At 37.2% G+C, this 26,103-nt stretch overlaps 1 protein-coding gene across 1 annotated transcript in view; it reads right to left on the bottom strand.

Moving 5' to 3' along the window:
- Window positions 1-26,103, bottom strand: part of LOC131051108 (membrane-bound transcription factor site-2 protease homolog) — a 66,444-nt gene that overhangs the window by 21,235 nt on the left and 19,106 nt on the right. The window contains exons 2-5 of the mRNA XM_057985479.2: window positions 21,937-22,002; window positions 21,680-21,746; window positions 21,401-21,499; window positions 21,168-21,271 (exon numbers count right to left, since the gene is read on the bottom strand). Of these exons, the coding sequence (XP_057841462.1) occupies window positions 21,168-21,271; window positions 21,401-21,499; window positions 21,680-21,746; window positions 21,937-22,002 (336 nt within the window). The remainder of the gene's footprint in view (window positions 1-21,167; window positions 21,272-21,400; window positions 21,500-21,679; window positions 21,747-21,936; window positions 22,003-26,103) is intronic.

Here is a 26,103-nt window from a genome sequence, read left to right as displayed (position 1 = left end):
ATTTTGAAGTTAAAATCAGACTATAAACTCCTTGAGTTTGACTTTCTTAAGATTTTCAAAGTATTTGAAAATCCAATTTTCAAGGCTTATTTTCAAGGCTAAGTGTTGAGAAGAGAGTAAATTATGAATTACTTAGCCTCCAAACTCTGAAATTGCACCTAAAATCTAGATTATAACTTAAGTTTATTTGTTTCTTGTGCAGATTTGGATGACCTTCGAAGCGGGGACATCACGCAAAATGAAGTTTCTAGTAGACAAAGAATCTCCTCCAGAATCGAAGATGAATTCTAAATGGAAGCAAGTTGGTGACACAATCTTGGGCCACATCGACCTCCGGGAATTTAAGAGAATGTATGGCACAGGCGCTCAACTACCTACCGCAATCGCGCCAAGGATGATGAACAATGGAATCGTACAAGCTGCTAGTTTCCTTCTAGCAATGCAGTGTACTGAGTTCGTAGCAGAATGCTCCAAACATTACAACCCAGCAAGCAGAGAAATAGTAGCTCCTGTCAGCAGAATACTGGCGAACATCGGAGAAGTGGCAATCAGAGAGGCATTTTGTATCCCCGAGTACCACAAAACTGTTTACATAACCAAGGATGAGGCGACACAATTGTACAAGGATCACATAGAGGAATATGAAGCTAACATCAACCATCAATGGTTGGGAAAGCCAAGGAAAGGAAGTTCTAAAATACCCAAACTCCTTGTACGAGCATACTTCAAGGAAGATTATGGAGACCTCATCGTCTTGTTGAACAGGATTATGGGAAGCCAGCAGCGTGCTCCTTTTGAACCATGGATGTACTACTTTATCAATGAGGTCACCGTTGGAGTGAAGATGATTAATTGGGCAAGGATCATTAGTGATAACCTTGATGATCAATTGAGAAATTTGGAAAAGAATAGGACTTTCTACATGAGTTCCTACTTGTTCTATTCTTTGGCCAGAACATATAGGTACAAAGGTCTTGTATGCAGAGGTGTTGTCGGGAACAAGGAGAACTAGTTTCCTATTTACGATTGTAATCCCCCGATACACTTAGAAGAAAAGTTCCACTTGAAGAGAGTTAACGATGCATTCCTGATGCATATCACCAGAACTCTTCAAGGGGGGTATCCATCAGCAACTCTCTCAAGAGTCAATGGACTTCATTAGTAGATTTGGATATTGGTTTATCCAGTACCCCAAGTTCACTCATCTGAGGATTTGGGGATTCTCAAGACAGCCATACAAATTGCCTATGTTTCCCACGAACAAGATGGTACTACTCAAGGTAGTACAGCAATTAGAAAATTTTATGAGGGCAAAAGGAAAGAAAATTGCTGGAGAAGTAGATGTAATTAGACTGCAGCAGTCAGGAGAAGGTCACTCAACCATAAGTGCTTCATCTACCACACCACTGAGAGTAATAATTGATGAACAAGAGCACGATGTTGAAATGGAAGAAGAAGAAATGAGAGTTCCTTCTCTTGTCATTGAGGAGATCACAGAGGAACTAGTTCAATTCCTATTTCAGGAACCAGAACAAGAACCCAAAGTGGCTGAGGTTATCAAAGTTGAGAACTTGGAGCAGCCAAGAGAATTCTTGGATGGCATAGTCACTGGACCAAAGGAGGTAGAAGATAATTTTGATGAGAGTTGCATGGAGCAGTCAACCATTCCTGATTGGTTGAGAGAAAGAATTAAAGCCAAAGTTCCTGAGGAGGTGCACCATATAGATAATACAACTGAACTTTTAGCTGAGTTAGATAAATCCAGCAAGATGAAGCCGCCCAAGCCAGCCAAGAGATTCTCCTTGATTCAGAACGATAGTGCAGGATGCAGGACAGTTCAGGTAGCGGTACCTAAGGCAAGGAAGACTCAGGATGACATCACTCCTAAGGATTATGTGATTACTACCGTGAACTTGGGTAAACCTACTAAGGCCCAAGAGGTCCAAGATTTTGATGACTCTTGCAACACTCTCAAGGCGAGATTGAACAAAGAAGTTGAAAAGAGGAAGAAAGCTGAAGCTGAAAATGAACAGTGGAAGAAGTATGTTTAGCATTTGACAAAACCCATTGATCAGGAGGAGGTACCTGTTGTTGCGCCCACACCTCTTCCACAAAAATCATTAAAGGATTAGGAGGACATGAAGATGACTTTCAGAGAAGCCAAAGGATGGACTTCTGATTGCTTCAAAATGTGCTAACATACTTATTGAGAACCTGATATTAGCACACGACTCCACATCTTCCTTATTGAGCAGAATTCAAAACATAGCTGAAGCTTGGGAAGATATTGAGGATATTTAGAGTAGAATAATTCCATATCTGAAAATAATCAGAGGACTTTCTCAGCAAGATCTTATAGATAGAAAAGTCATCTAGCCCAGTGACCTATATGATTTCAGCACTTGGTCCTTACTTTGATTACAAGGGTTGAATCTTTGAGAAAATATGAAGCTAAGTGTTCAGAGATTGAAAAGACCATCAGAGATATTCAAGACAAGGTCTTCTTTGTGGCATTTGAGATATTGCAGCAAGATGAGGTGCGAGAAAAGCATCTGCGTGCAGAGAATTTGAGGGTCATAGTTCAAGGAAACTTTTTCAAAGTTTCAGGGCCAATTCTCAGGGAGAATCTCTCTAGAATTTAGAGCTGCATACGCATAGATGAAAATTTCCTGGCACAAGCAACTGGCTGGGAAGACACTCTCGCCACCTGTACTAATGATGTGGACATGGTCGACTTCCAAATTAGCAACTTGCCAAGTGTCACCATAGAGGAGGTGCGACTTCTTGTGTCCAGGTACATCGAATCTACAAAAAAGGAAACTGGACACTCACCTCGATGAGAATAGCAGTTGTGCCACTTGTCTCCTTATTCATTTTAACTGTTAGAGTTTGGGGAAACCCTAATTAGGGTTTTGAACTTTTAATCTGAGCCCTTGATCAATGTTCGATCTCAGTCGTTCATAATTTCTAGACTACTATAATAAGGTTGCCTCCTCTCATTTGGAGAGTGTGAGGTTTTTGAAATATTGTTGCATGAAGGTCATTTTTCAGATAATATATTACATGTGTACTTTCTCTTAAGGCTTTGTAATCCCTATTGTTTGAGTGATTAAGCAAGGTTTTCAATTTCTTCAGCACATTAGTTAGAATTTATTTTATGTTGTTAGATGAATGAAAGATCTGATAAGTATTGGTTTATGGTGTATCCCTGCTCATACTTTTGGTGAATGGATGATTTTCATTCACTGTGCAAAGTTAGTCTGAGCTTTCCATTTTGTGTATGCTTAAATTTCCGATCATAAGCACATCCCTTGAAGATTGCATACACTTTGTGTAGTTGCCTTAAGTGAGGCGAATCAAAGTGTGGTTTATTGAGTTCACCGAATCAATACTGTCTCTGGAATTCATAGGATTAGAGTAGAATTCTCAACCCTTATCCCTTTTGTCCTTTTTTGAAAGTCTTAAACCCCAAAAAATCCCAAAAAGAAAGAAAAGGAGAGAGCTTTAATTGACAAATTCATCTAAGTCCCAAAGTTGTTGACAATTCGTTCAAGCATAAGTCCCTTTGTGTATTACCAGCATATCACAACGCCAATTGAGCTTATCCGCACGTCAAGACCTAACTAAAGAAACCTTGGAATCACCATATGATCTTCTAGCAATCTTAGCATAAGCGGTGATTTTTCAAGAGGGGGTAAATTATCTTTGGGTACTTTATTCTAATGTTCCGTAGATGATAAAACAGATACCAACAAGTTTGCCTTTGAAAAACTGTTAATCAGATATCTATCTTTTATTTTAACTAATGTCAAGCAATGATTTCAGGCTCTACCACATAACAGGTTCATTACATGAGTAGTTAGGTGAATGTCATCAACTGTCAGAAAATTAAAACCTAATTTTATCTAACTACCAAACATTAGAATATGTGTGCTATATATAGATAAAAATTAAGTTTTAAGTCAGCGAACCTTAATTTCAATGTTCTTCAAAAGAAATATGAATCTAGTTATTGTAAAGAATAAAACATAAGCATCAGCAACCCATTGCCTGTGATACTTCATTCAACAAAAATGGAAATTAGCACTTATGGTTATATAGCATGAGTGATTAGATGGAGCTTAAAAAATCAAATTGCTCAGAGAATATCATGTAACCAAACAGTTCAGGACTATTTCTTGTAAAATGATCTTGTATTTCAGCTTTGGTTGCACCATTATTCATCAACCTGATGGTCATTTCAGGTTTCATCTTTTACACACTGTCCCCACTCTAAAGTATTTTCTTACATCATACCTGTTTCCATTTTTTATTTTTCTTGCACTAAAACCCATCCCCGACCTTTCTTTTATAACTCTCTTAAGCACTTGTAGGTTCCCAAGCCTCCATGAAACATTTCCAAACTATAAAATATAGTTGTAGTTTAGGAAATAAGTAAATATTTTATATCAATTGATAAGTCATAAGTCTCTTCTCAATATGCTTTTACATTATAGGATCATACGTAGCCACAATATTTACTAATGCACTCTCTATCAACTATTCATGGATAGTCTGAGATCTTGATTGAATAATGCCTTTTGTTTAGGTGGCAGCCTAACCAGCATGCCAATTAGGCATCTGAGAACCTCCTCGTGGTTACCAAGCAGGAGAATAAAGTTATAAAATGGACCTCATCAATCCATCTATACTAAGAATGCTAATCTATATGATTCTTAGAACCAAGCATTATCGGTCCATTTGTAGCAACTGCACCTCAGTTACTACTACTTTTTTTAGTAACTATCAAATTAATTGAGCAAGCATCTTCCCTCTAATCTAGAAGTGTAAGTGTTGACTTCATAGCTTCCCCAACCACCATCATGGTGATGACTCCACACCACCACTCATATGCTTACATCATATGCTCTTGATCTCAAGATCATATCTAGGCCAGACATAAACCTCAAGGGTTCATTTGTGATGACCCTACCTACGTGCCCCTTTTGGGAAACAATGGCTCCATAGCTCATACACCAATGATAGACAAAATTTATCCTCTCCTCTTTTATGAGATCTCTGATCTTACTTTTAAATCATGACTATTCATTAAATTTATGTTTTCCAATTTGTCCAACTATGATAAAATGATAAAAAAGTTAAAAACACATTCCACTCAAGAGTTGGATCCACTTCAATCATTAGTGTACAAACACGCACAAAACCACATAGGGACCATGCCATTCCATCATCCCATGATCAGACAATGATTGGCTCAAGCATACCTCATTATGCATAGAGTGACTAGCTCATACACACATCACACATACAACAATGAATGGGCTAGGCATACATCACATATACACAATGAGAATGATTCATGCATAAATCACATGCATAATGAGAATGATTCATACATACATCAAACTATGATAACTTGTGCTTGCATCACATGTACATAATGCAGCTGGCTCATGTATCCATTATAAACACAATGTGAATAGCTTAAAAGTCACATGTTCACATTAAGATCAACTAGTTAAGTGGAAGTGAATGCAACCTACTACAAGCATCGTCCCACTACCTGGTTCATAATCAAATTAGCCCATAAGTAAACCGTTTGGAAAAGGAATGATAGTGCATCCCATACTACATTGTGGGTTCCATCCTTTTTCCAATCCATTGCCATCTCTAATGACAATCGAACATCCGATACTACTAGATATCATCACTAGCAAGGGCATAAGTGTATTGTGTAATAGCATGCACAAAATCTAAGGCCATTTACATAGATACATAGTGAGGTAGTAGCACTTACACAATCACCAACTAGCAATAGGAAGCGGATGCGACACTATTGCATGCATCTTCCCATTACCTGGTTCACTAACACCTACCTTTTTAGTGCATCCTACATGTTGCCACGCTATCCGACAGATGGGGTAGTGTTACTTGAAGTGGTAAGGCAGTTGGTGGAATATGTTAAGGCACAAAGGCACAAACATTGATTCGGCATTGCTTTCCCCATTTCACTTGGACATTTTGTAGAAGACTGCCCCTCTCTACAAGCAACTGACAGTGCAGAAGAAGAATTCTCTCTACTCACTCATGCCATTTGTTCCTAGAGAAACTTTGATCCTTATGACAACATAAGGAGAGTTGTTGGGAAGAAACACACGCATATGGCAATTGGAGGACTTTTGGATGAATGCTCAAGATGATTTTGAAGTGAGAAGGAAGATGCACTCCAGCCTACCTCTTGATTTCATTTGGAGATGTAAAGTCTTTAGTGTTGCTGATCAAGCGCAGGATAGCGGCAAATGTCTCCAACCAACCTACGAAAAGGAGAAAGACAAGGAAGTAAAGATCAATTGGGTCGAAATGGAAGTCACAGATTTGAAAGACTTGATGAAGCAAGTCTTGGCCTATACACGCAAATGGGTAGATGTCCAACATCAAAAGTTGAAAGAACAGAATGTGCAATTAACATTTGATAATGAAGAAGATGCAGGTGCAAGTGGCAGCGCCACCAGATCAGCTCATTCTAAAGGTTCCAAGAGAAAAGAAGATCATGAAGAAAGAGAATCATCAAGAAAAAGACATAAGTCAAATTTTGGTCATCCTTCTACTAGTACCTCTTCCAGGCATGAAGAAGAGAGGAATCCAAATGCAAGTCATGAGAATCAAAGACCTAAAAAGATTTGAGTCATGAGGTGAATGAATCCATGGAATCAACAGTTCAAAATGACAAAAGTGAAAGGCGAGACAAAGGAAAGCCATCACAAGATCAAGAAAATCCAGTTCCTCACATCCAAGTAAGTGATGAAGATGAAAGAGAAGATAGTGATGAGACAAATTCCCCTCCTAGAGATGAACAATTGCCCGAAGAAACACAAGTAGGAGAAGGAAGATCATCTATCCCTTCGTGGCTTAAAGAGAGGCTCTCCAAAGAAGTAATTGCAGTGAATGAAGAACCATTAGGTGACTTGGATAGTCTCCTAAACCGGACTCAAGAGATCACTAAAAGCAAGAAAGCAACAAAGATGTCTAAAGTGATAAGGGATGATACAGGTTCTCAAATGATACAAATCGCAACTCCAATGGTTGATAAATTTGAAGGTGATATCACAGCAAAGGAATATGATGTGGAAACTATTGATTTGGGTCCGCCTACCACTGAGCAAGCATTTGGTGATATGAATGACTCAATGAAAACAATTCACGACATGCTTAGGATGGAAGTAGAAAAGAATAAGAAACTGGAGAGAGAAGTCATGCATGGAGAAATTACTTCCAACAGTTCAAGGAGCCACTAAGGCAACATGATCCATCAGTTACACCACCACCATTGCTTCCTCCAGAATCTATATATCATGCAAAGAAGATAAGGAATTCAGCACAAGTAATGGATGCATGGTTAGACAAATCCCTCAAGATGACTAATAGTTTCATAAGAGACATGATGAAGATACTTGATAAAGCTATAAAAGTTCTTGGGAAAACTCAAGCTCTCGTCGCTGCATTCGACACTTTTGTCTACACTAGAGACATCAAAATTCATGTCTTGCAAGTATTGAGGAAGACGCCTAAGCCGATCTTGGTGAAGGAAGGGCTATTGAAAGATGGACATTCACCTAGCTTTTTGCAATGGGGGAGCTTGCTTCGCATAAGAAAGATTATCTTTGAGGATATCAATAATGGATGCAATCAAGTTGACGAAGCAATCCACTTGATTACTTGATTCATGACAAGATTGTAGAAGTGATGCAAATCATTCTCGAAAAGGAGATAGAGGCCAGAATGAACATAGATATCAGCGAGTTGGAAGAAAGAGTAAGAGTCATTTTCCATAGAACCGATGGGTTGTGTTGATGTGTTTTTTACTCACATGTGAACACAAAATAAAATACCCAAAAGTATCTTATCCTCTCTTGAACAAAGTTACTCAAATGCAGAAGATTAGCTTAAGGATCACTTGAGACAACTCCAAGATTCTCTTATGTCGGGTCACGACGTGTGGATGAGCATAGTTGGTTGATGTGATTGCCGGCATCACAAGGGGACTTATGTTGAATTGTTGAATGCTTGAATTGCTAGAACTTGATCATCTGATGTTGCAATCTTGTGATGCTCTTTTGATCCTAAACTAACTTGAATTGAAAAAAATGGCAAAAGATGAAGGTTTGAGAGAATCTATTCTAATCCTAAGAATGCAAGAAGATAGGTGAATGATTAGATGGAATCCTATTGGGCAAGGTCTCACCATCAGCTTGAACAATTTGACACAAGCTCAGTGCAATCTTCTAAGGAAATTTCAAAGATGTTCAAATCATTACCATCAAACATTACTCACAATTCAAGTTAATGCATAAACAATGGACGGATAACAATTTGAAGTTAAGCTCGTATCATTCCAGTTGACCACGCAAGGTGCACTTACAATCAACAAGAGGCTAGTGGTATGGACTAAACGGATTCCACATAATGCATTCAACAAATTCCTCCATTCAATCTAATCAACATGAAAGCAAATTGAGAAGTAAAGACTGCAAGTTGTTGAAGTAACAAATCAAATTCACCTTAACTTCAATGAAATCAATTGTCCTTTACAACAAGGTTTGGCAACAATCTTTGCCTTCTCCTAATCTAACTTCTATTCTATCTTCTTCTACTACTAACTATTCTTCTATTCACTATTCACTACTCTATTCACCGACTATTCTTTTGCTAACTATTAACCTTAACAAATGAAGAGTCTGAGCCTTTTATAATGCTCTCAATACAATTCAATGGCTCAGATCAATTTGAGATCAATGGCCGAGATTTTACAATGAAAACCCTAATTAGGATTTGTTACAACAAACTCAATTTTGGCCAATGAAATAATTCCAACACTTTGGCTTGACCAATAGATGATAAGGGTAGGTGCCCCGAAGTTTGTGCCTTGATGTATGAGTCAGGTACATTGCATCTAGACATGTTGATGTGGAAACTCCTTTAATTGGCGAGTTGTGACTAGAATGATGACTAGGATTCCATCTTTAACTTGCACTTGTAGGCTTGATAGATCATCATGAATGAATATTTCTTGATACTCAACATTATCCAGCTTCTGCAATGATGATGATGATCTTTAAACTTTGATTAACTCTTTTGAAACTATCCTCTTGAGGGCTTCAATTATGGAGGTGCAAGGTGTAGATCTTAGTTTTGAAGTTTTGATGTTGCTTTGGAACGAACTCCTAATGTCACAATTGCTTCTCTTCTTTGGAATTCCTTCTTTGTGACTCCCTAGTGCTTGTGAGAGTTGAGATTCATGTTAGGCATTCTATGCTTGTAAATAAAGTTTTCTTCCTTGCATGGTGATGTAGATCTTACAATCTTTCTCCTTCCGCTTTGCAATCACCATCCTCTCTTATCTGCAAAACAAAACAAACATGATATCAAATACATAATATATAACTTTGATAGTTCTTCTTAACTTGATAAATCCCTTGATTTTATGTGTTTTGCAGGTTTGATAAGAGGATTTAGAGAGAACTCGCCTTCATGAAGGAGCACTTGAAGTTGTTTTTCGCTCTTAGAGAGGAGTTCTTGAAGTTTACTCCACCCCCTGATGTTCATGAAATTACCCTTAACTTGCCTTTGAACTCACTTTCATTTATTTATCTTCATTCTATGAGCTCAACTTTAAGGCCTTTAATCATCAATTGATGACAACATGACGAATTACCTTTAGGAGAGGCCTCTATAGGAATTTTGCTCTGAGAGTGGAATATGAAGTTCGCTTCTAACTCCCAGTTCACGAAGTTCACCTTGACCTTGCTTCACATGAAGTGATCTTTGAACTTTCACCTTGACTCTTTCCAAACATCGAATCTTGATTCTTGAAGTTGATTTCAAATCAAGACTAAACTCTCCTTTGTATCTTAACAAATTCGCCCATCTACCTCCAAACATGAAGTTAACTTCTTACTCGCTTTTCATCATCTTAAATTCAAAATTGTTCTCTTTTAGGCATGCTAAAGTATCAAATTAGCTCTAGGAAATGATCTACTAGCTGCTTTGTATCTTGTTTTGGGCAAATTCGCTCATCTATGTTGATCCTTGAAGTTCACTCATCTATGCTAATCCTTGAAGTTCACTCATCTATCTCCAAATATGAAATTCGCCCATATACCTCAATTTTTGAAGTTCGCTCATCTAGGCTAATTTGTGAAGTTCGTTCATGACATTCGCTCTTAGGTGCTTGGACATTGAATTCACTCATCTCCCTTCTATCATGAAGTTCGCTCATATGCATGGATTCTTGAAGTTAGTTGATGTACATTGATTTTTGAAGTTTGCTCATCCTCTTGAGAACGTGAAGTTCGCTCTTATACTCCATTTTGTGAAATTCGCTCATCTCCCTTCCATCATGAAGTTCGCTCATCTTGTTGAGTTCATAAAGTTCAACATGAAGTTCGCTCATGTATGCCAAATCATGAAGTTTGCTCCTATGTCTTGATTCCTGAAGTTTGCTCATATAGGCCTATCCTTGAAATTCGCTCATGTGCTTGAGTTTATGAAGTTCGCTCATGTAGCTCAATTCCTGAAGTTCACTCATGTAGCTCAATTCCTGAAGTTTGCTCATATAGCTCAAAACATTAAGTTCGCTCATCCTCTTGAGAACATAAAGTTCACTTTTAACTGAAGATTAGATTGACTCAAGGCAAATACTCTTATATCACCTCTTGGGCAAATGGAGGACATTCATTTTCATTTAGGAATGCATGAAATTCGCTCATCTCCCTCCAAGGATGAAGTTCGCTCACCTCCCCCCAAACATGAAGTTTGCTCATATAGGCTGATTCTTGAAGTTCGCCTTAGGTGTTTGAAGATGAAGTTCACTCAAGGTAAATGCTCTCAAATTCTCCTTCACTCCTCTACTTCCAACATAAATTTCGCTCTCCTTCAAATCATGAAGTTTGCTAATCCTCTTGTGTTCATGAAGTTCACTCATGTACCTCGAGTTATGAAGTTCGCTCATGTGGCTTGATTTCATGAAGGTGAAGTATGCTCCTTCTGCCTTGAAGGCGAATTAAAAAACAAAATAAACCCTTCCATCATCGTTTCAATGTCAATCCTTAGATTTCTCAACCTTTCATTCTCAAAACATGTCAAATTTACCTGATGAAAACTTAAAAATGCAAAATTTGCTCCTATCATGGAGCACATGAAGGAAACTTCGCTCTAAAGAATGATGTGATCTCAAATCAAAAGCATGCTCACTATTTTCATTCAAATGCTCTAATTCACATTCAAATAAGGCTTTTTAAGGGGGATTTGCTCCAAGGGTGATGGTCATGAAGTACATTCCTGAGGGTATGCACATGAAGCGAAGGTTCTAACTTACTCATTTCACACCTCACACAAGGTTATCCACCTGACTTTTGGCCTTTTGACCACCTATACCCCTCTGATGCAAAGGCTAATAGCTAAGGACTCAAGCACTACCCTAAAAAGCACGAAAAAATGGGGGTCTCCATTTGCAATGGGGCGATGTGTTAATACCTCACAACAGGTTGATCATAGAAAAGCGGCTAGATGATATACATGCTCTCATGGTGCTGATCAGTTAGACAAGGGATTTCGAACCTAGATGGGATACTACTTTCGCCGCAGCCTTTAGAGAAGTTATCTATTTGGAAGAGAAAATGAAGAATATGCCAACAGCCCCAATAACTGAAATCGAATGCATGACGACCAGGTTCATTGAATTTGCCAGAAGAGAGAAAGAAAAAGGGAACAAAATCCTAGATGACGGCCTGCTGTGATCCTATGTGGCAATTCATTTTCTTATCGGAGGATTCTTCCTCATTATTTGTGCCATGTTCTCATTGGCTGATGTTTTTTGATAATATTTATCTAGATAGGTTTCGATTGTATCAAACTCTAATTAGGCTTTCGGTGGCGAAATCTTGGCCCTTGATCTTCATTCAATCTTGGCCATTCGTTATATTTGGGAGCACTATATAAACCCCACTCATTTTCATTTGTAATAAGAGGAGAGACTTGAAGAATTGTTGCTATTTTTGCTATTAGATTAATAAAGACATTGAATTGTGGTGTTTTCTATTCAATCCTTGAAGCATTTGCATGATTATTCATCTTCTCAAATCAAGCTTTAAAATTAATTTAAGTACTTAAGTTAACTAATGGAATGTTGTGTATGATTTATGGTGAAACTCCTAATCCATACCACTAGCAGTTTGTTGATTGCAAGTTCGCCTTGTGTGGTCAACTGGAATCCTTGAAAGCGCTTTAGTTCAATTTGTTACTCAATCATTGATATGCATTTGATTAATGGTGTCTATGTTTGGTGATGATTTGAAAATCAGCTAATTTCCTTAGAAGATTGCAATAGCCTTTGTGGAGTTGTTCTTGCATGTCAAAGCAAAGATTAATAGAGTTTCACTAGAAGTCATCCCTCGTCTTTGCATTCTTAGGTGTAGTTTAGAATCTCTCAACTCTCAACCTTTTGCACTTTCTTTATCAAACCAAAAGGAAATAGTAGCAAGTAGAAGAACTTTATTGCATATCATTCGAAAGCATTCCTTGAAGTCTAGACATTCGTCTATCCCTTAAGAAGCACGTAAGGCCCCTTGGATTAACAGCAATCACAATGACCAATTGAGCTTATCCACAAGTTGTGACCCGACATTAGGAACCTTGGAGTCTTCCAATTGATCACATAGTTTACATTTGGGAAGATTTTGCTCAAGAGAGGATAAGATACTTTTGGGTATCTTATTCTAGGTTTGATTGTGCCTAAAAAACACATCAACACTACCTAGAAAAGGAATATTGATGCATCCCATAATACACTATGGATCCCATCATTTCCCTCATCCTATGCACCAAGTGTGATGATGGGAAAATAGCTTGTAAAACCATCAAATCAATGGATTCCAACATTTATAGCCTTTAGAACACTAGCAACAATTCTATCCATCCTAGAAGGGGGTAGTATTGGACATATAACACTACGTGGCCTTGGTGATACTTCAACTAACCCCTTCACAACATGATTGGCATCGATCACCTTTGTGCTACTAGTGACAACTTGCTAGACCCTAAGATATGACAAATAGTTCCAAACATTTGTCACCTAAATGGTACTGGTGACAACCAACTAACCACTCCCATATCATCACATGGATAGCTCCTAACATCCTCACCTTTGTGCTAATAGTGAATTCAGCTAATCCTCAAGATACGGCAAATAGTTCCAAGCATCCATCACCTGCATGGTATAGGTGACAACCAACTAACCGCTCATACATTAGACTTGATTGTTGACCTATGGGGGAATTATAGCCAAGTACACATCACAAGGGTTTACAAAATTGGTCAAGTGGACATAGATATATGTCACAATTATGTAATCAATAAGTCTATGCATAGAGAGTCTTATAGGTCTAGGGTTGAACTGTAGACAAATAAGAATCACATTGAAACCACATGAGTTGGTCTTATATGAACACTTAAACATAAACAATACTACTCATGAGTAATCAAATTACACTCACTTCATTCAATTTCTATCCAAAACACACTCTTTAGAAACACATTCTTTATTAGACAAATACAAGGGAAAAAATATCCAATTGTATTTGGTAATATTTATAGTTATTTCCTACTAATAGCATTGACAGACCTGACAAAATTGCTTCAAGTTCAAAATAAAATCAGGCGCATAGCTAGAGCAAGTAGACCATCCATACTCAATAAGAGTACCCATTGTTCACATCATTAGATTTATTACCCTAATTCTACATCATTATTAGAAACAAGTTATCAAATTTTTTTAACTCATTAATAACAATCTAATGCAAATTTCAGCCTTTGACTAAAGCATACTATAAAGAAAAGGTTGGACAAGGAACAGCCCCAAACCTTAGAGATATTTCCTAAAACCCTCCCCTATGGACTTGGGTCACAAGGACATCCTTTGACTAAGGACTACTTATATACCCACTTCCAAACAAAATCAAAATTGTATGTAGTTATCCTAAGATTTCAACTATTAGGATGAGAACTTACTCTTTCCTAGGTCAAGAGAACCTCGATAGAGACTAGGGACAACCATTTGTCACCCACATCTACAAGGCATAGCCCTCTAGGATTTCCAACCTTGACATAGAGTTTCCCTAGAGAAACTAGGGACTGGCTTAACTAAGGAAAATAATGAAGATGATACAAAACACAACTATATATGATTTTACTTAAATGAATCAGTTCAATGTACTAAGATGGCTAACACTAGGAACAAGATTCCCAAACTACCTGAATGTGCAACAGTCCCAATTATCAATTGTCCTTATACATAGTTAAACATCAAAATATTCCTCATTTTAAGGATACCCCTAAGACATTAGTGTTTTACAAGGATAGATGGTCAGATTGGAATACACAAGTAGAAATTATACATAACAACCTAGTTAATATAAAAAAAACCAATCACATCATAGAAAAAGGGTAGCAACAATCAAAATCTATTCACAATATGACAATCATGTGAAGTTCCATTATAGCTCCCAAGTAATGTTCAACTAATATGATCAAGCACCGTGATCATATTGAATTATGACATCGTACTCAATTAGAACAAATATGCCACGATGAGGCCATACAGAAATTATTTAAGCTTTAAAAGAAATAACACAAAAGTTATAAACTTGTTGTAAGTAGAATCAATAGCCAAGTCAACTCTTGTTGGCCATACTATATCCATTTGACCAACATTTGAAGATACAAACCCAATAATAATATATATTCTTAATCTCCTAATTTCCTTTACCTTGTGATAAAATCCAATACTTCTAAAATAGTCTAGTTTGTTGAATATGAAATATTCACACTTGCCATTTATAACTATTTATGACCTTACTGGTAAGCAATATAAGCAATAATATGTCAAGAGATGCTATACAATATGATTATAGATGGTTTATCTCTTAACTCAATTTCAACCACCATCAAATTGACTGAAAGTTGTCTTCCATCTACTATGTGATCATACAACAGATTGGTGCAACTATAATTTATTTCCCTTACTTTGCATGGTAGTAACAATATTGAGGTTCTTATACTTAAGAAGTTGATAGACATCATGTAGACAAATAAAGCCTTTACATCAAAAATCCAAAATGGATTGGCAAAAATATCAACTTGTAATGTTAGAATAGGTTCAATACAATATATGTCTAGTGTCACTAAATAAAGTCCTAAAGTTATATTATTATACAACCATAAGCCAAAACTTGTATTAAGTAAATCTTAATCCTAACTCATCATATTCAAATATCTCTTCAAAAATTATCATGATACCATCTGAAATAGAAAAAGATTACCAATGAAGATAACTAATGTAGCCAAGGAAGAAAAATCACTATTGTGTCCCTAAAAATAACTTTAAACATTTTCATTAGAAAAGAATCATCTTGACAATGAAATTCAAGACCATACACCCAACCCTAGATTTACTCAAAATTTTCTTTATCAATATAAAGATGCATTCAAGTATTTTATTTATTTATTTATAATTATTAAACATGCATTTTTACCTCTACTTACAATGTGGTCTGAGACAACATTTATAAGCTAACAAATAAAATGTGTCCCTACCAAGCTCACAAAAAATTTGGACCAAGTGGTAGGAAGTTTTCAGATCGCCATTCATGCTAACACAACATCATTCTGCATCTCCACAATGCTGAAACACTCTTTTCATGCTCTACTCAACCTCTGCTATATATGTGATCATAGTTGTTATCCATATCTTAGATCTAGCCAATCTGAGCTTAGGATAGACGTTCAAGCAAGAGCGAGGCCATGAATAGAATGGGAACTAAAAAGCGACGGTGAGAATAGAAGCAATGATGTGTTTTTTATGACATCATGCAACACAGAATAAAATACAAAGTATTCTATCCTCTCTTGAACAAAATCCTCCCAAAGTGTTAAACTGCATGATCAAATGGAATGACTCCAAGGTTCCGAATGTCGGGTCTTGACATGCTCTTGGATAGACTCAGTGTGTATGATGTGATATTGCTGGAATCACAAGGGAGACTTATGTTAAACCTAAATGTTTGAATGTTGCTAGAACATGGAAATTAAATTGATTTTAAAAACAAAAAATCAAAAGAGATAGGGCTTAGGGAGTTTCATCTAATCCTAGGAATGTATGAGACTATAAATGACTTAGTGAAATACAACTAGACTTTGCTTTGTCGTGCAAAGCAACAACTCCACAAAATTTAGTGTGATCTTCTAAGGAGAGAAAATTAGTATTCAAATTACTACCAGCGGCATAGACACCATCAATGCAATGCATATCAATGAAGAAGTAGCAATTGAAGTTAAGCTTGGCTAAATGATTTTAGTTACCAACACAAAATACTTCACAATCAATGAAATACTAGTAGTATGAACATAAAAATGCACCATTAATCATCCATAATAGCTTCCATCCATCTAATCAACATGAAAATAATGAGAAGTAGAGACCATGCAAAATATTGAATCAACACATGAAGTTCACCATATCTTCAATGAAATTAACATTGCTTCTTGCAACAAAGTCTTGACAACACACTCCCTTTTCTCCTACTCTACTCTAGTTGGTATCTAACTGTTGACCATTACTAAACTATTAACTATTAACTATTAACTATTAACCTTTACAAATAAGAAAAATGAGTCTTATATACATAGCTCTTTACAATGAGTGGCTTGGATTGATTCACAATCAATGGCCGAGATTACAAGATGAAAACCCTAAATAGGGTTCGTTACACCCATTGCATAGCATTGAATGCTTGACCAATGATAAAATTACATTTTTAGAACACGTGTCCCTCTTTGAATGATTGACCAATAGATGATGAGGGTAGGTACATCAAACTTTGTGCCCACATGTGGTAGTTACCCACCTCGTTGGATGAGTTAGGTGCATAGAATCTAGACGCCTTAAATTAGAATGAAGTGTGAAGGTGAGTTGGTGATGACTAGGCACCACCTAAACTACTGACACCTTGTAACTCATCACAAGTTGAAGGTGATTGATGCATATCTCTTGATACTCAACATTTCCAAGCTCAATCATGAATGAGACAACTCATCTTCTAACTTTGATTAACTCTTTTGGAACTACCCTCTTGATCCTGAATCCCTGCATTGGAAGCCTTCGTCTTGGACAACTTTCTTGATGTATTGGCAGCAATTCTTGGGTTTCTGAGGGAAATTCAAGATAGTCATATGTTCCTCCCTTGAAGTGGATCTCTACACTTGCCTTGTAGCATCTTTCTTTGTCTTCTCTCATGAATGCTAGATCCTTTCAAGTTGTAATGTCTTCTCTCATTCTCATCTTCTAACTTTGATTAACATTTCCAAGCTCAATCATGAATGAGACGACTCATCTTCTAACTTTGATTAACTCTTTTGGAACTACCCTCTTGATCCTTAATCTCTTCACTGGAAGCCTCCGTCTTGGACAACTTTCTTGATGTATTGGAAGCAATTCTTGGATTTCTGAGGGAAATTCAAGATAGTCATATGTTCCTCCCTTGAAGTGGATCTCTACACTTGCCTTGTAGCATCTTTATTTGTCTTCTCTCATGAATGCTAGATCCTTTCAAGTTGTAATGTCTTCTCTCATTATTCCATGTGGTTGCTTCCTTTCATTCATTACCTTCACTCTCCCTCATGTCTAGACCTTTGATGCCAATATCCTTCTCTTTATGATGGTGAATCTTTAATTCTAACTTGCAATGTTGATGAATCTTGGAGTGTTGCAATGTCTCGGAGATGCTGATATCCTTCTCCTTCTTTGTCAAATCTTTTCCTTGGAGTAACTTCCATGTGTTGATCTCCACCATGCTGAAGTTGTTTCTGCTGCATCCCACATGCTTAGACTTTGATATTGCTGACAGCAATTCCTGCATTTGGTCACCTGCAACAACAATTAAGATGGCATCAAACGCATATGGTATATATAGTTTTAGATTTCATACATTTTGTGAGTTTTCTAACCTGATATGTCTTCCTAATAAAGTTCTGATTTCCAACCTCATGTCTGATTTTACTTCTTTTGATCTAATTCCCATCAAATTGAGTCTGATTTTGATGCTTGAAGGTTAAATTTTATGTTTCAAATCTGATACTTCACTCTCTGAGGTCTGATTCTTGTTTGTTTACCCTTATCGTGGATTCTAGGGGTCATTGGAAGTGGTCTTAGGTGGGCGGACTTTGGGGCTCCTACTGGAAGTGTTACAAGAAGTTCGGACTTTTGAGGTGTCACTGGCAGTGCTGACAAGCAGGTCGGAGTTTTAGTGACCAACTGGAAATAACTTGGAGTAGGTCAGAGTTTTGTGTAGGCATTGACAGTGACCACAAAGTGGTCAGGGTTTTCACCCCCAATTGGAAGTGGGCATGAAATGTTGTGGTTTTCACCTCCAAGCGGAAGTAGACATCAGCTTCTTTACTCGTTCACATCTTTTCACCAACTAGATCATCTACTTGCTTGATCTTTGAAATCATTCCCCTCTTAGCAGCATAAAAATCATCTACATGTCTTTGGGCAGGGTTTTGGATGCTCACTAGAAGTCACCAAGAAAATTCGTGGATTTAGGCTCCAACTGGAAGTCACCAAGGAAGTTTGTGGATTTAGGCTCCAATTGCAAAGCACCATCCAGCAGGTCGAAGATTTGGACATGCACTGGAAGTGATAGCAATGAGGTCGGGGATTTTTGGTACAATTGGCAGTAGTTATTAAATGGTTGGGCTTTCGAGGCTTGACTGGAAATGAAAGCATGCTAAGTGATCGCGCTTTTGGAAGGGCACAGGCAGCGTCACTAAGATGTTTGTGGTTTTAGCCTTCAAGTGGAAGTAAGGATTTCCATCCATCGTGCTTTCGCATCTTTTGATCATCATCCTTGATCACTTATTTGATCAACTTTAAAATTGCTCTCTCCTCTACACCTTAGGCCGGACTTTTCAAGGCCAACTGGAAGTGCTCTAGGCTTGGTCGGGGTTTTGAGGCCCTACTGACAGTAGTCGTGGATTTGAGGAGACACTGACAGCGGAGCGGCGATTTCACTAGCAACTGGAAGTAGTACGAGGTGATCATGATTTTCACCTCCAACTAGAAGTCCACCCTGCAAGTCATAGTTTTGGAGTACCATTGACAGTAGTCACAAGATGGTCGTGGATTTTGGGGACTACTGACTCTGACGATTTTCTCCACCTTTTGCATTTCTCATTAACTTGATCACTGGTTTTGCTTTAGACATTAATTCCATTCATCTCTAACATCAGCAAACATATCTTCATGCCCTCAAGTCAGTTTTTTTAGCACCAAGTAGAAATGACAAGGGCAGGTTGTGCTTTTTGAGGGCAAGTGAAAGTCTCTCAAGCAAGCTGTCGTGGATTTTGAAGGCCGTTGACAGTGATCTTAAGATGTCAATATAGCTTGCTCAATGAACTCCAATGCATTTCCACTCACTTCTAGCAAATTTTACCCATCTCCAACATCATTATCTCACAAAACTCTAGGTATTGCACTTCAATAAACGTTGATCTCACCAAGTATATGGACCTTCTCATCCTGGTCGGGCTTTTAGCAGCCAACTGGAAATGAGGATGAAGCAAGTCAGGGATTTGAGGGGTCAATGGAAGTGACCTGATTTATCTCTTTTGCTGCTTCTACCACCTACTTCATCCATTCCAATGGTTCTTCCTTCATCTTGTAGAAGTAACCTCATCATTAACAAGGTTTATTCATCATTTCTCATGCCCTAACTACCACCCTCATCAAAGCATTCCACTTTGTCCGATAGTTCTCCACACTTAGGCTCAGCATTTCAATCTTTGATCCTGAAGGCATATGATGATGATGATCAAATGAAATGATCATTATAAATCATTCATTTCCAAGGCCTTGAGAGCTAAACCGACCTCATTTCATCTTAAAGAAGGAGACATGACATGATCACTTCTTGACAACCTAAGGCACTGCACCTCCTAAAGTAAAAGGTTAATAGCTAAATGGATTACTAGACAACTAACCTAGAAAGCGAAAAAGAGTGGGGTTCCCCATTTGCAATGGGACGATCCGTGAAAATGTCACAATAAGAAGCTTCGAATGAAGGACCTCTCTCTACTCTCTTCTTTTTCTATACACACTCCAAATATTGCCTACCTCCAATCTTGAATACTCCTCTCCCACACATCTGGCAAAATTCCTCCATCATTTACGCTTTGATGTGCATCCTCAGCTTGTTTGACGCTCTCATTTTAGTACAGGTAAGGTGCATGTCAACAAAAGTAGTGGAATCTAGCTTCTATGCCTACCAATGGCATTTGCTTGAAAGTCCTAAAACCTTTCCAAAAAATTGATTTTATGCATATCCTGCAATCATGTGTTCCCTAGAGCCACATTTCTCTGAGGCATTTCATCCGACCTCACTGTGCCTTCGCCATGCATCCATTTTTTTGCATACATGTATACCAGGGAAGTTACAGTAACCCCACGCCCTTTTCTTTGTGTTTCTCCTTTCCACAATTGTCCTGAACATGCCCTTCCCTGTTATGTTATAATCATGTTTTATTTTCAACAGAGTCCCAGCGTATAGATTGGACAGCCAAGGGGGGGGGGGATGTCATTCCTTATCGGTGGCACAGAAGCCCCCCTTTTCTCTCATGCCATCCCTGGTTAATGCTAAATGCAGTAGGTCAACCAACCCATTCTCTCCCTTTCCTGTCCATTCATCTCTTTTAGTTTTTATTATTTTATTTTTATTAATAATTAATCCAAATAATGCCCAGCTCAAAGAGGCCTGACATGGGAATGTTGCACCCTTCAATTAGCACATATATGTTGATGAGTTGATCTACTATTAACTCTCTACGAACACATAAATATGCATTTCCTAAATTGGTACTAAATCCTAATACATTTCAGAGTTGATAAAGCAGTTATGAAAACTGAAAAGCTAGAAAGTATAGATGTATTTCATTTATCCATCGAAGATACAAATTCACTGCAATGTAAGTCATAAATGCCATAATGTGAATCAACAGGATTCCTCCCTCCTATGAACAAAATGAATGAGAAAATGATTGAATAACTTCAAGAAGCAGACCTTGCAGCTGCGAGTGCATGACCAAACTCATGAAATCCAACAGAAAGTACAGTCCCAATGCACAAGTAGCCAATGTCTCTTACAGGCATACTTAATCCAGGTACCTAACATTCAAATGAAAATTCAAAAATTCAACTGTTATACTTAGGTGCTCTTGTCCAATGTGTTTCCTTAACCTCCTGGCATAGAGTAAAAGAATTAATTTTCATGGCACATTACACCACGTTACTAACCACAGGAAGAGCTGCATATAATGACTTCTTTGATTTCTCCATTAAGGTATTTCCTTCTTCATGAGAAGCCACCAACCACCTTGACTCCCGTATAAGAATCTGCAAATCATTACAAGATGAAAACCTAAGAAGAAAATATGCATCAAAAATAAGTTAAAGATTTAAATAAGCATCAAAAACTATCATAATAAAGAAGTGAGTGAAGGTAGATAAACTCCGATGTCAGTAATAATCAAGAACTGAGAAGTAGAAGCAACAGACATAAAGAAAGCTTCTAACCAAAATAACCCCGAACATTGCCAAAAAACTAACTCCAATTCCCATTGTGAACCAGAGTTGTAGAAACCTGTGAAGAGCAAGAGACTATTACAAAAAAGAAAAGAAAAGCAAAACTAATTGCATTTAACCATAATTGTTGAATCAAATATGATGCGTTGCGTAATACTCACCTATAGAAAGACAATTGCGGATATCTTTAGATAGATAAGAATTAAGATTAAAAGTTCAAATAACTGATATATAGATTAATAGCATACTTTGAGTGCTGACGCCCCATAGCGTACAATCTTTCATTGAGAACTGTAGTCTTGAAATCACAATACCTACAAAACAAATTCAAACATGTTCAACTGATTGTAAATAAAGTTTAAAGAAAAAAATTATAATACCTTGTTAAAGAATTGGAAAATTTAAACAATGTCACAGTTAAAGAATTGTGAATATATAATAACAAAACGTAATTATAGTTAAAAAAATTATATTTAAAAAACACACACAAAGACTAGATTAGATTGAAAGAAATTTTTATATTGGGGAACATTTACAAATATGGCTCATTATGAGCAGCTGAGCATATGAGACCAAGAATTGCTCTTGTAGAGCATTAATATTAGATAACAACAAAGATATCAACACTAGAAACCAACTATGTAAGTCCAAAAGTCACAGCTTAGATTCCCATATAAGATGTTACTTTCACTTAAGGGATTTTGAACTTGGGTCTCCAAAACAAGAACCCAATGATTTAACCAATTAAGCCTATGTTCAAAAGCGTTTCCAGGATTCAAACAGTGTGACAATAGGGGTACATTTCAGAGACAGCAGTTTGAGGGCCGTTTTGGGGGGATGAAAGGGAGGCAGCAATATATATAATATTTTAAATACATGCATACATATATACATACATACATACATACATATATATATATATATAGAGAGAGAGAGAGAGATACAAGTTATGAACAGCAGTATAACAGTAGCAATATAACATGGCAATATTAAAATGATGTTGGATGGCCTCTGTAGAAGCCTGCATGCATCCACATTCCAAAAACAAATTGTTCATTTGTAATTCTCAACAATACCATATTGTACCAAACCATGGCAAATGCACCTTTAATCTCTTTTGCAACTAACAATAATAACGGACTCTAATACCATATCAAGAATTTTTAAGTTTGAGATTCTTTTGAACAAAGAAATCAGAAATCCAAATTATTACTGTTAGTGTTAACAACTTAACCATTATATAACTTATATCATTACCTATGAATCTGAATTATAATATATTTGTTGCTGTTACACTACAGCTGTTTCTGTCACTGCTATCATGATTAATTTAATTGCTGTTATACTGCTGTCATGATATGTTTATTGCTGCTGTTCTAATGCTGTCATGATATATTAACAGTATTTTTTTGATGTTATGAATGATTTTTTTAGAACATTATAAAAAAAATAAAAAATTTGCAGGGGACGCCTGGCCATCCCCAGGACTGTTGAGGGATGTCTGAGATGTCCCCAGCCACCTTTGGACATGTCCTGTTGTCGCCAATTTTAAGGACACATTCAAGGACGTTTCCACAGTTTCTCATTTTGGGGGAGACGGCTAGGGGACATCCCCTAATGTGCCACCATCCCCAAGATTCCTCAAGGGATGGGGACAGAGGGGCTTTGAAGGGCGGGACCGCATCACCGATAACACAGTTGTGAGTTCAACCCCTTCAACTTTTGGAAGAATTTGCATAAACCAAATTGACATATACCAATACTAGCCACAATATTCACTTGCATCAAGTAATTTACTAGTTGAATATTAGATTATATTACCACCATGTGAAATTCAGATGAACAAAATTATAAAACATTTTGATAAAATATTCTACAAATGATTATGACAAATAATACTCTGTAGAATACAATTTTAAAATGTCAAATATCCACAATATAAGAAAAAGAACTTAAGTAGTCAAAAAATGGCAGGATGGCATCAATGTTTTGGCCCATTGATCAGTTCCATGTCATATCAAATATTTTACCAAGGCTCAGACATTGGGGATCTGCCCATCCTGATCGCACATATACAATTTGGAGCCAGATATAACTCCTGGTAGGGAAGAATTGACACACTCCTTGTCTTTTTAAATCAATATACGCAATTAATTAATCAATCACCACAAGCACATGAACAAGGCTGAGGCAGAACAAAGACAGAATATACAAAATGATCTATCATGGATGAGAAAATAAAAGCAGCTTCACAGTGGCATTCTCTTCTCAAAGTACAAAGATAACATACTTTGTATTATTACAAATTGCAAATTCTTTGACATCTTATGGACTCTAATTCATCTAAGTTTACTGTTATGCATTGACTTCCTTTTTTGTGTTTATTGTAAACATTAATTTACACAGATCCTAAACAAACATTAACACCTTACATTCCCCCTGAAGCTTCAATTTGTACAACTCTAGAGATCTTATCTTGTCAACTTGAGCTATTAAGTTGTGCTAATTCTCTTGTATCCTTCCTATCACTTTCCATGAACCCAAACTATTCTAACGAGGACAATGACGCCCTAAATTTGTTGGTATTGCACATTTCGTCTCTTTCAACAAGCCATCTTGCATCTTCCTTTCCAAGGTTTCAATAAGTAGCAACTTGTCAATACTACAATGGACTGATTGTATTTTTGGTTTTCAAACACTTTGCCCAAAATGAATGGTTGGCAAGCTACTTCAATTGCACGTTTTAGATCAAGATGATGGAAGGTATCTGAATGTGTCAATGCAAATCTTCAACCTAACTCTTAAAGTGCATTAATTTTGATCTTCGAGTTGACAAAAGCATTTTGTTTCTGACTGCCTAGGACATTTCAAAAGGGATTTCAATTATTAACTTTACAACTATAACAAAATCCTCAACACACCCAACATAAAATCTTCTATACCTTATGTTGTGACATTTTCACACATCGCCCCATCGCCAATGGGGACCCCCCTTTTTTCCTGAATAAACCAAGTCTTTTGTGGTTAGTGTCGTCTCTTGACCCTAAGGATTGAGCCATCAGACTAGATTTTGACATTAAGAGGTGATGAAATGCCTAAGTATGGAATTGATTTTAAAGACTATAGAGCCTTGATAGTTGTCGTCAAGTTGAGAATTAGGGTTTCCAAGTATTTTCAAACTGCATTGAGTTTACTGATTATCCTTTGAAATTTGCATTTTGTTAACTTATGACTTGATTGATACGTGTAAGATTACAATGTTTTCTTGTCTTTTTAGGACTGATGCAAGAACAAGACTTTGGATGCTAAGAAGAGGACTTCATTGAGTGGATGATATCATCGTCCAAGAAAAAGATTGCAATGATAGAACAAGGAATTCACTAGCAGAAGGGTGAACTGATGCAAATTTGACTAAGTATTGAAAGGTTTGCATGAAGGAACGAAATTGAATAACCAAAATTTGGCTAAGTATGGGAAAAATCCTTGACACAAGTGGATTTGCGCTCATGATATAAATTCCTCCTTTGCCCCTAAATTGCACCCAAGGAAGCAGTTCAGTACATCAATAGGATTTTGTCCCCAGCAGTTCAGTACATCAATAGGATTTTGTCCTTGGGGACAAAATCCTCCTCAGGGTCTTATTTGCGCTCTGAGAGTCAATGCAAGACAGGAAGCAAGAATTTCTTCCAAAACAAGGAAAAATCCTTCATGGGACTTGGTGGTGGTGTTTTTCAATTCTGACAAAAGTTTCTATTTTTAGCACCTACTATTTTTAGTAAGCTTCAGCACCTCTTAGTTTCGACCAGTTTGGAGTTTGGACACTATTTTTAGCAATGGCTATTTTTAGTATGTCTAATTTTAGTAAGTTTCACTATGTCTTCGATTGGGCTAATTTTGAGTTTGGACAAACTTACTATTTTTAGCAGTTTCTATTTTTGCTAAGTCTTTTTTTGGGGCTACAAATGAACGTCAACAATGAAGGAACAGGGAATATCCAGATCCAAGTCAGTTGAAATGACGGACTAAAAAGAGGAAATCTAGCTAAGGCATGGCAACAATCCAAAAATCCTTCACTGCCTCCTAGATGCACTAAGGGGAATTCATCATGATCAGGAATTCCTCCCTCACCTCAAAATGCTCCTCCAAGCTCAAATTGTGCCTAGGGGTCCAAATTCCTCATTGCCAAAGATTTTCTCCCAGTTTAAAAAATCCTCCTCTACTTCTCATTTGCGAATACAAGCGCAATTTCATAGGTGTCAGGGATAAACTCCTTAGAAAAAAAATCCTCCTTCACTGCTCAATTGTGCTTAGAAGCACAATTACCCCTGACAAGTGGATTCACACCTAAAGACATAATCTTTGTGGCTATCTCAAATGCGCCCATGGAAGGGAAGTGACTAGAGACATAAAATTGA

Source organism: Cryptomeria japonica, chromosome 3, assembly GCF_030272615.1.
Source record: "Cryptomeria japonica chromosome 3, Sugi_1.0, whole genome shotgun sequence".
NCBI classification, from domain to species: domain Eukaryota; kingdom Viridiplantae; phylum Streptophyta; class Pinopsida; order Cupressales; family Cupressaceae; genus Cryptomeria; species Cryptomeria japonica.
The sequence above is the reverse complement of the archived record's forward strand: the minus strand, read 5'-3'. Positions and strand labels throughout refer to the sequence as shown.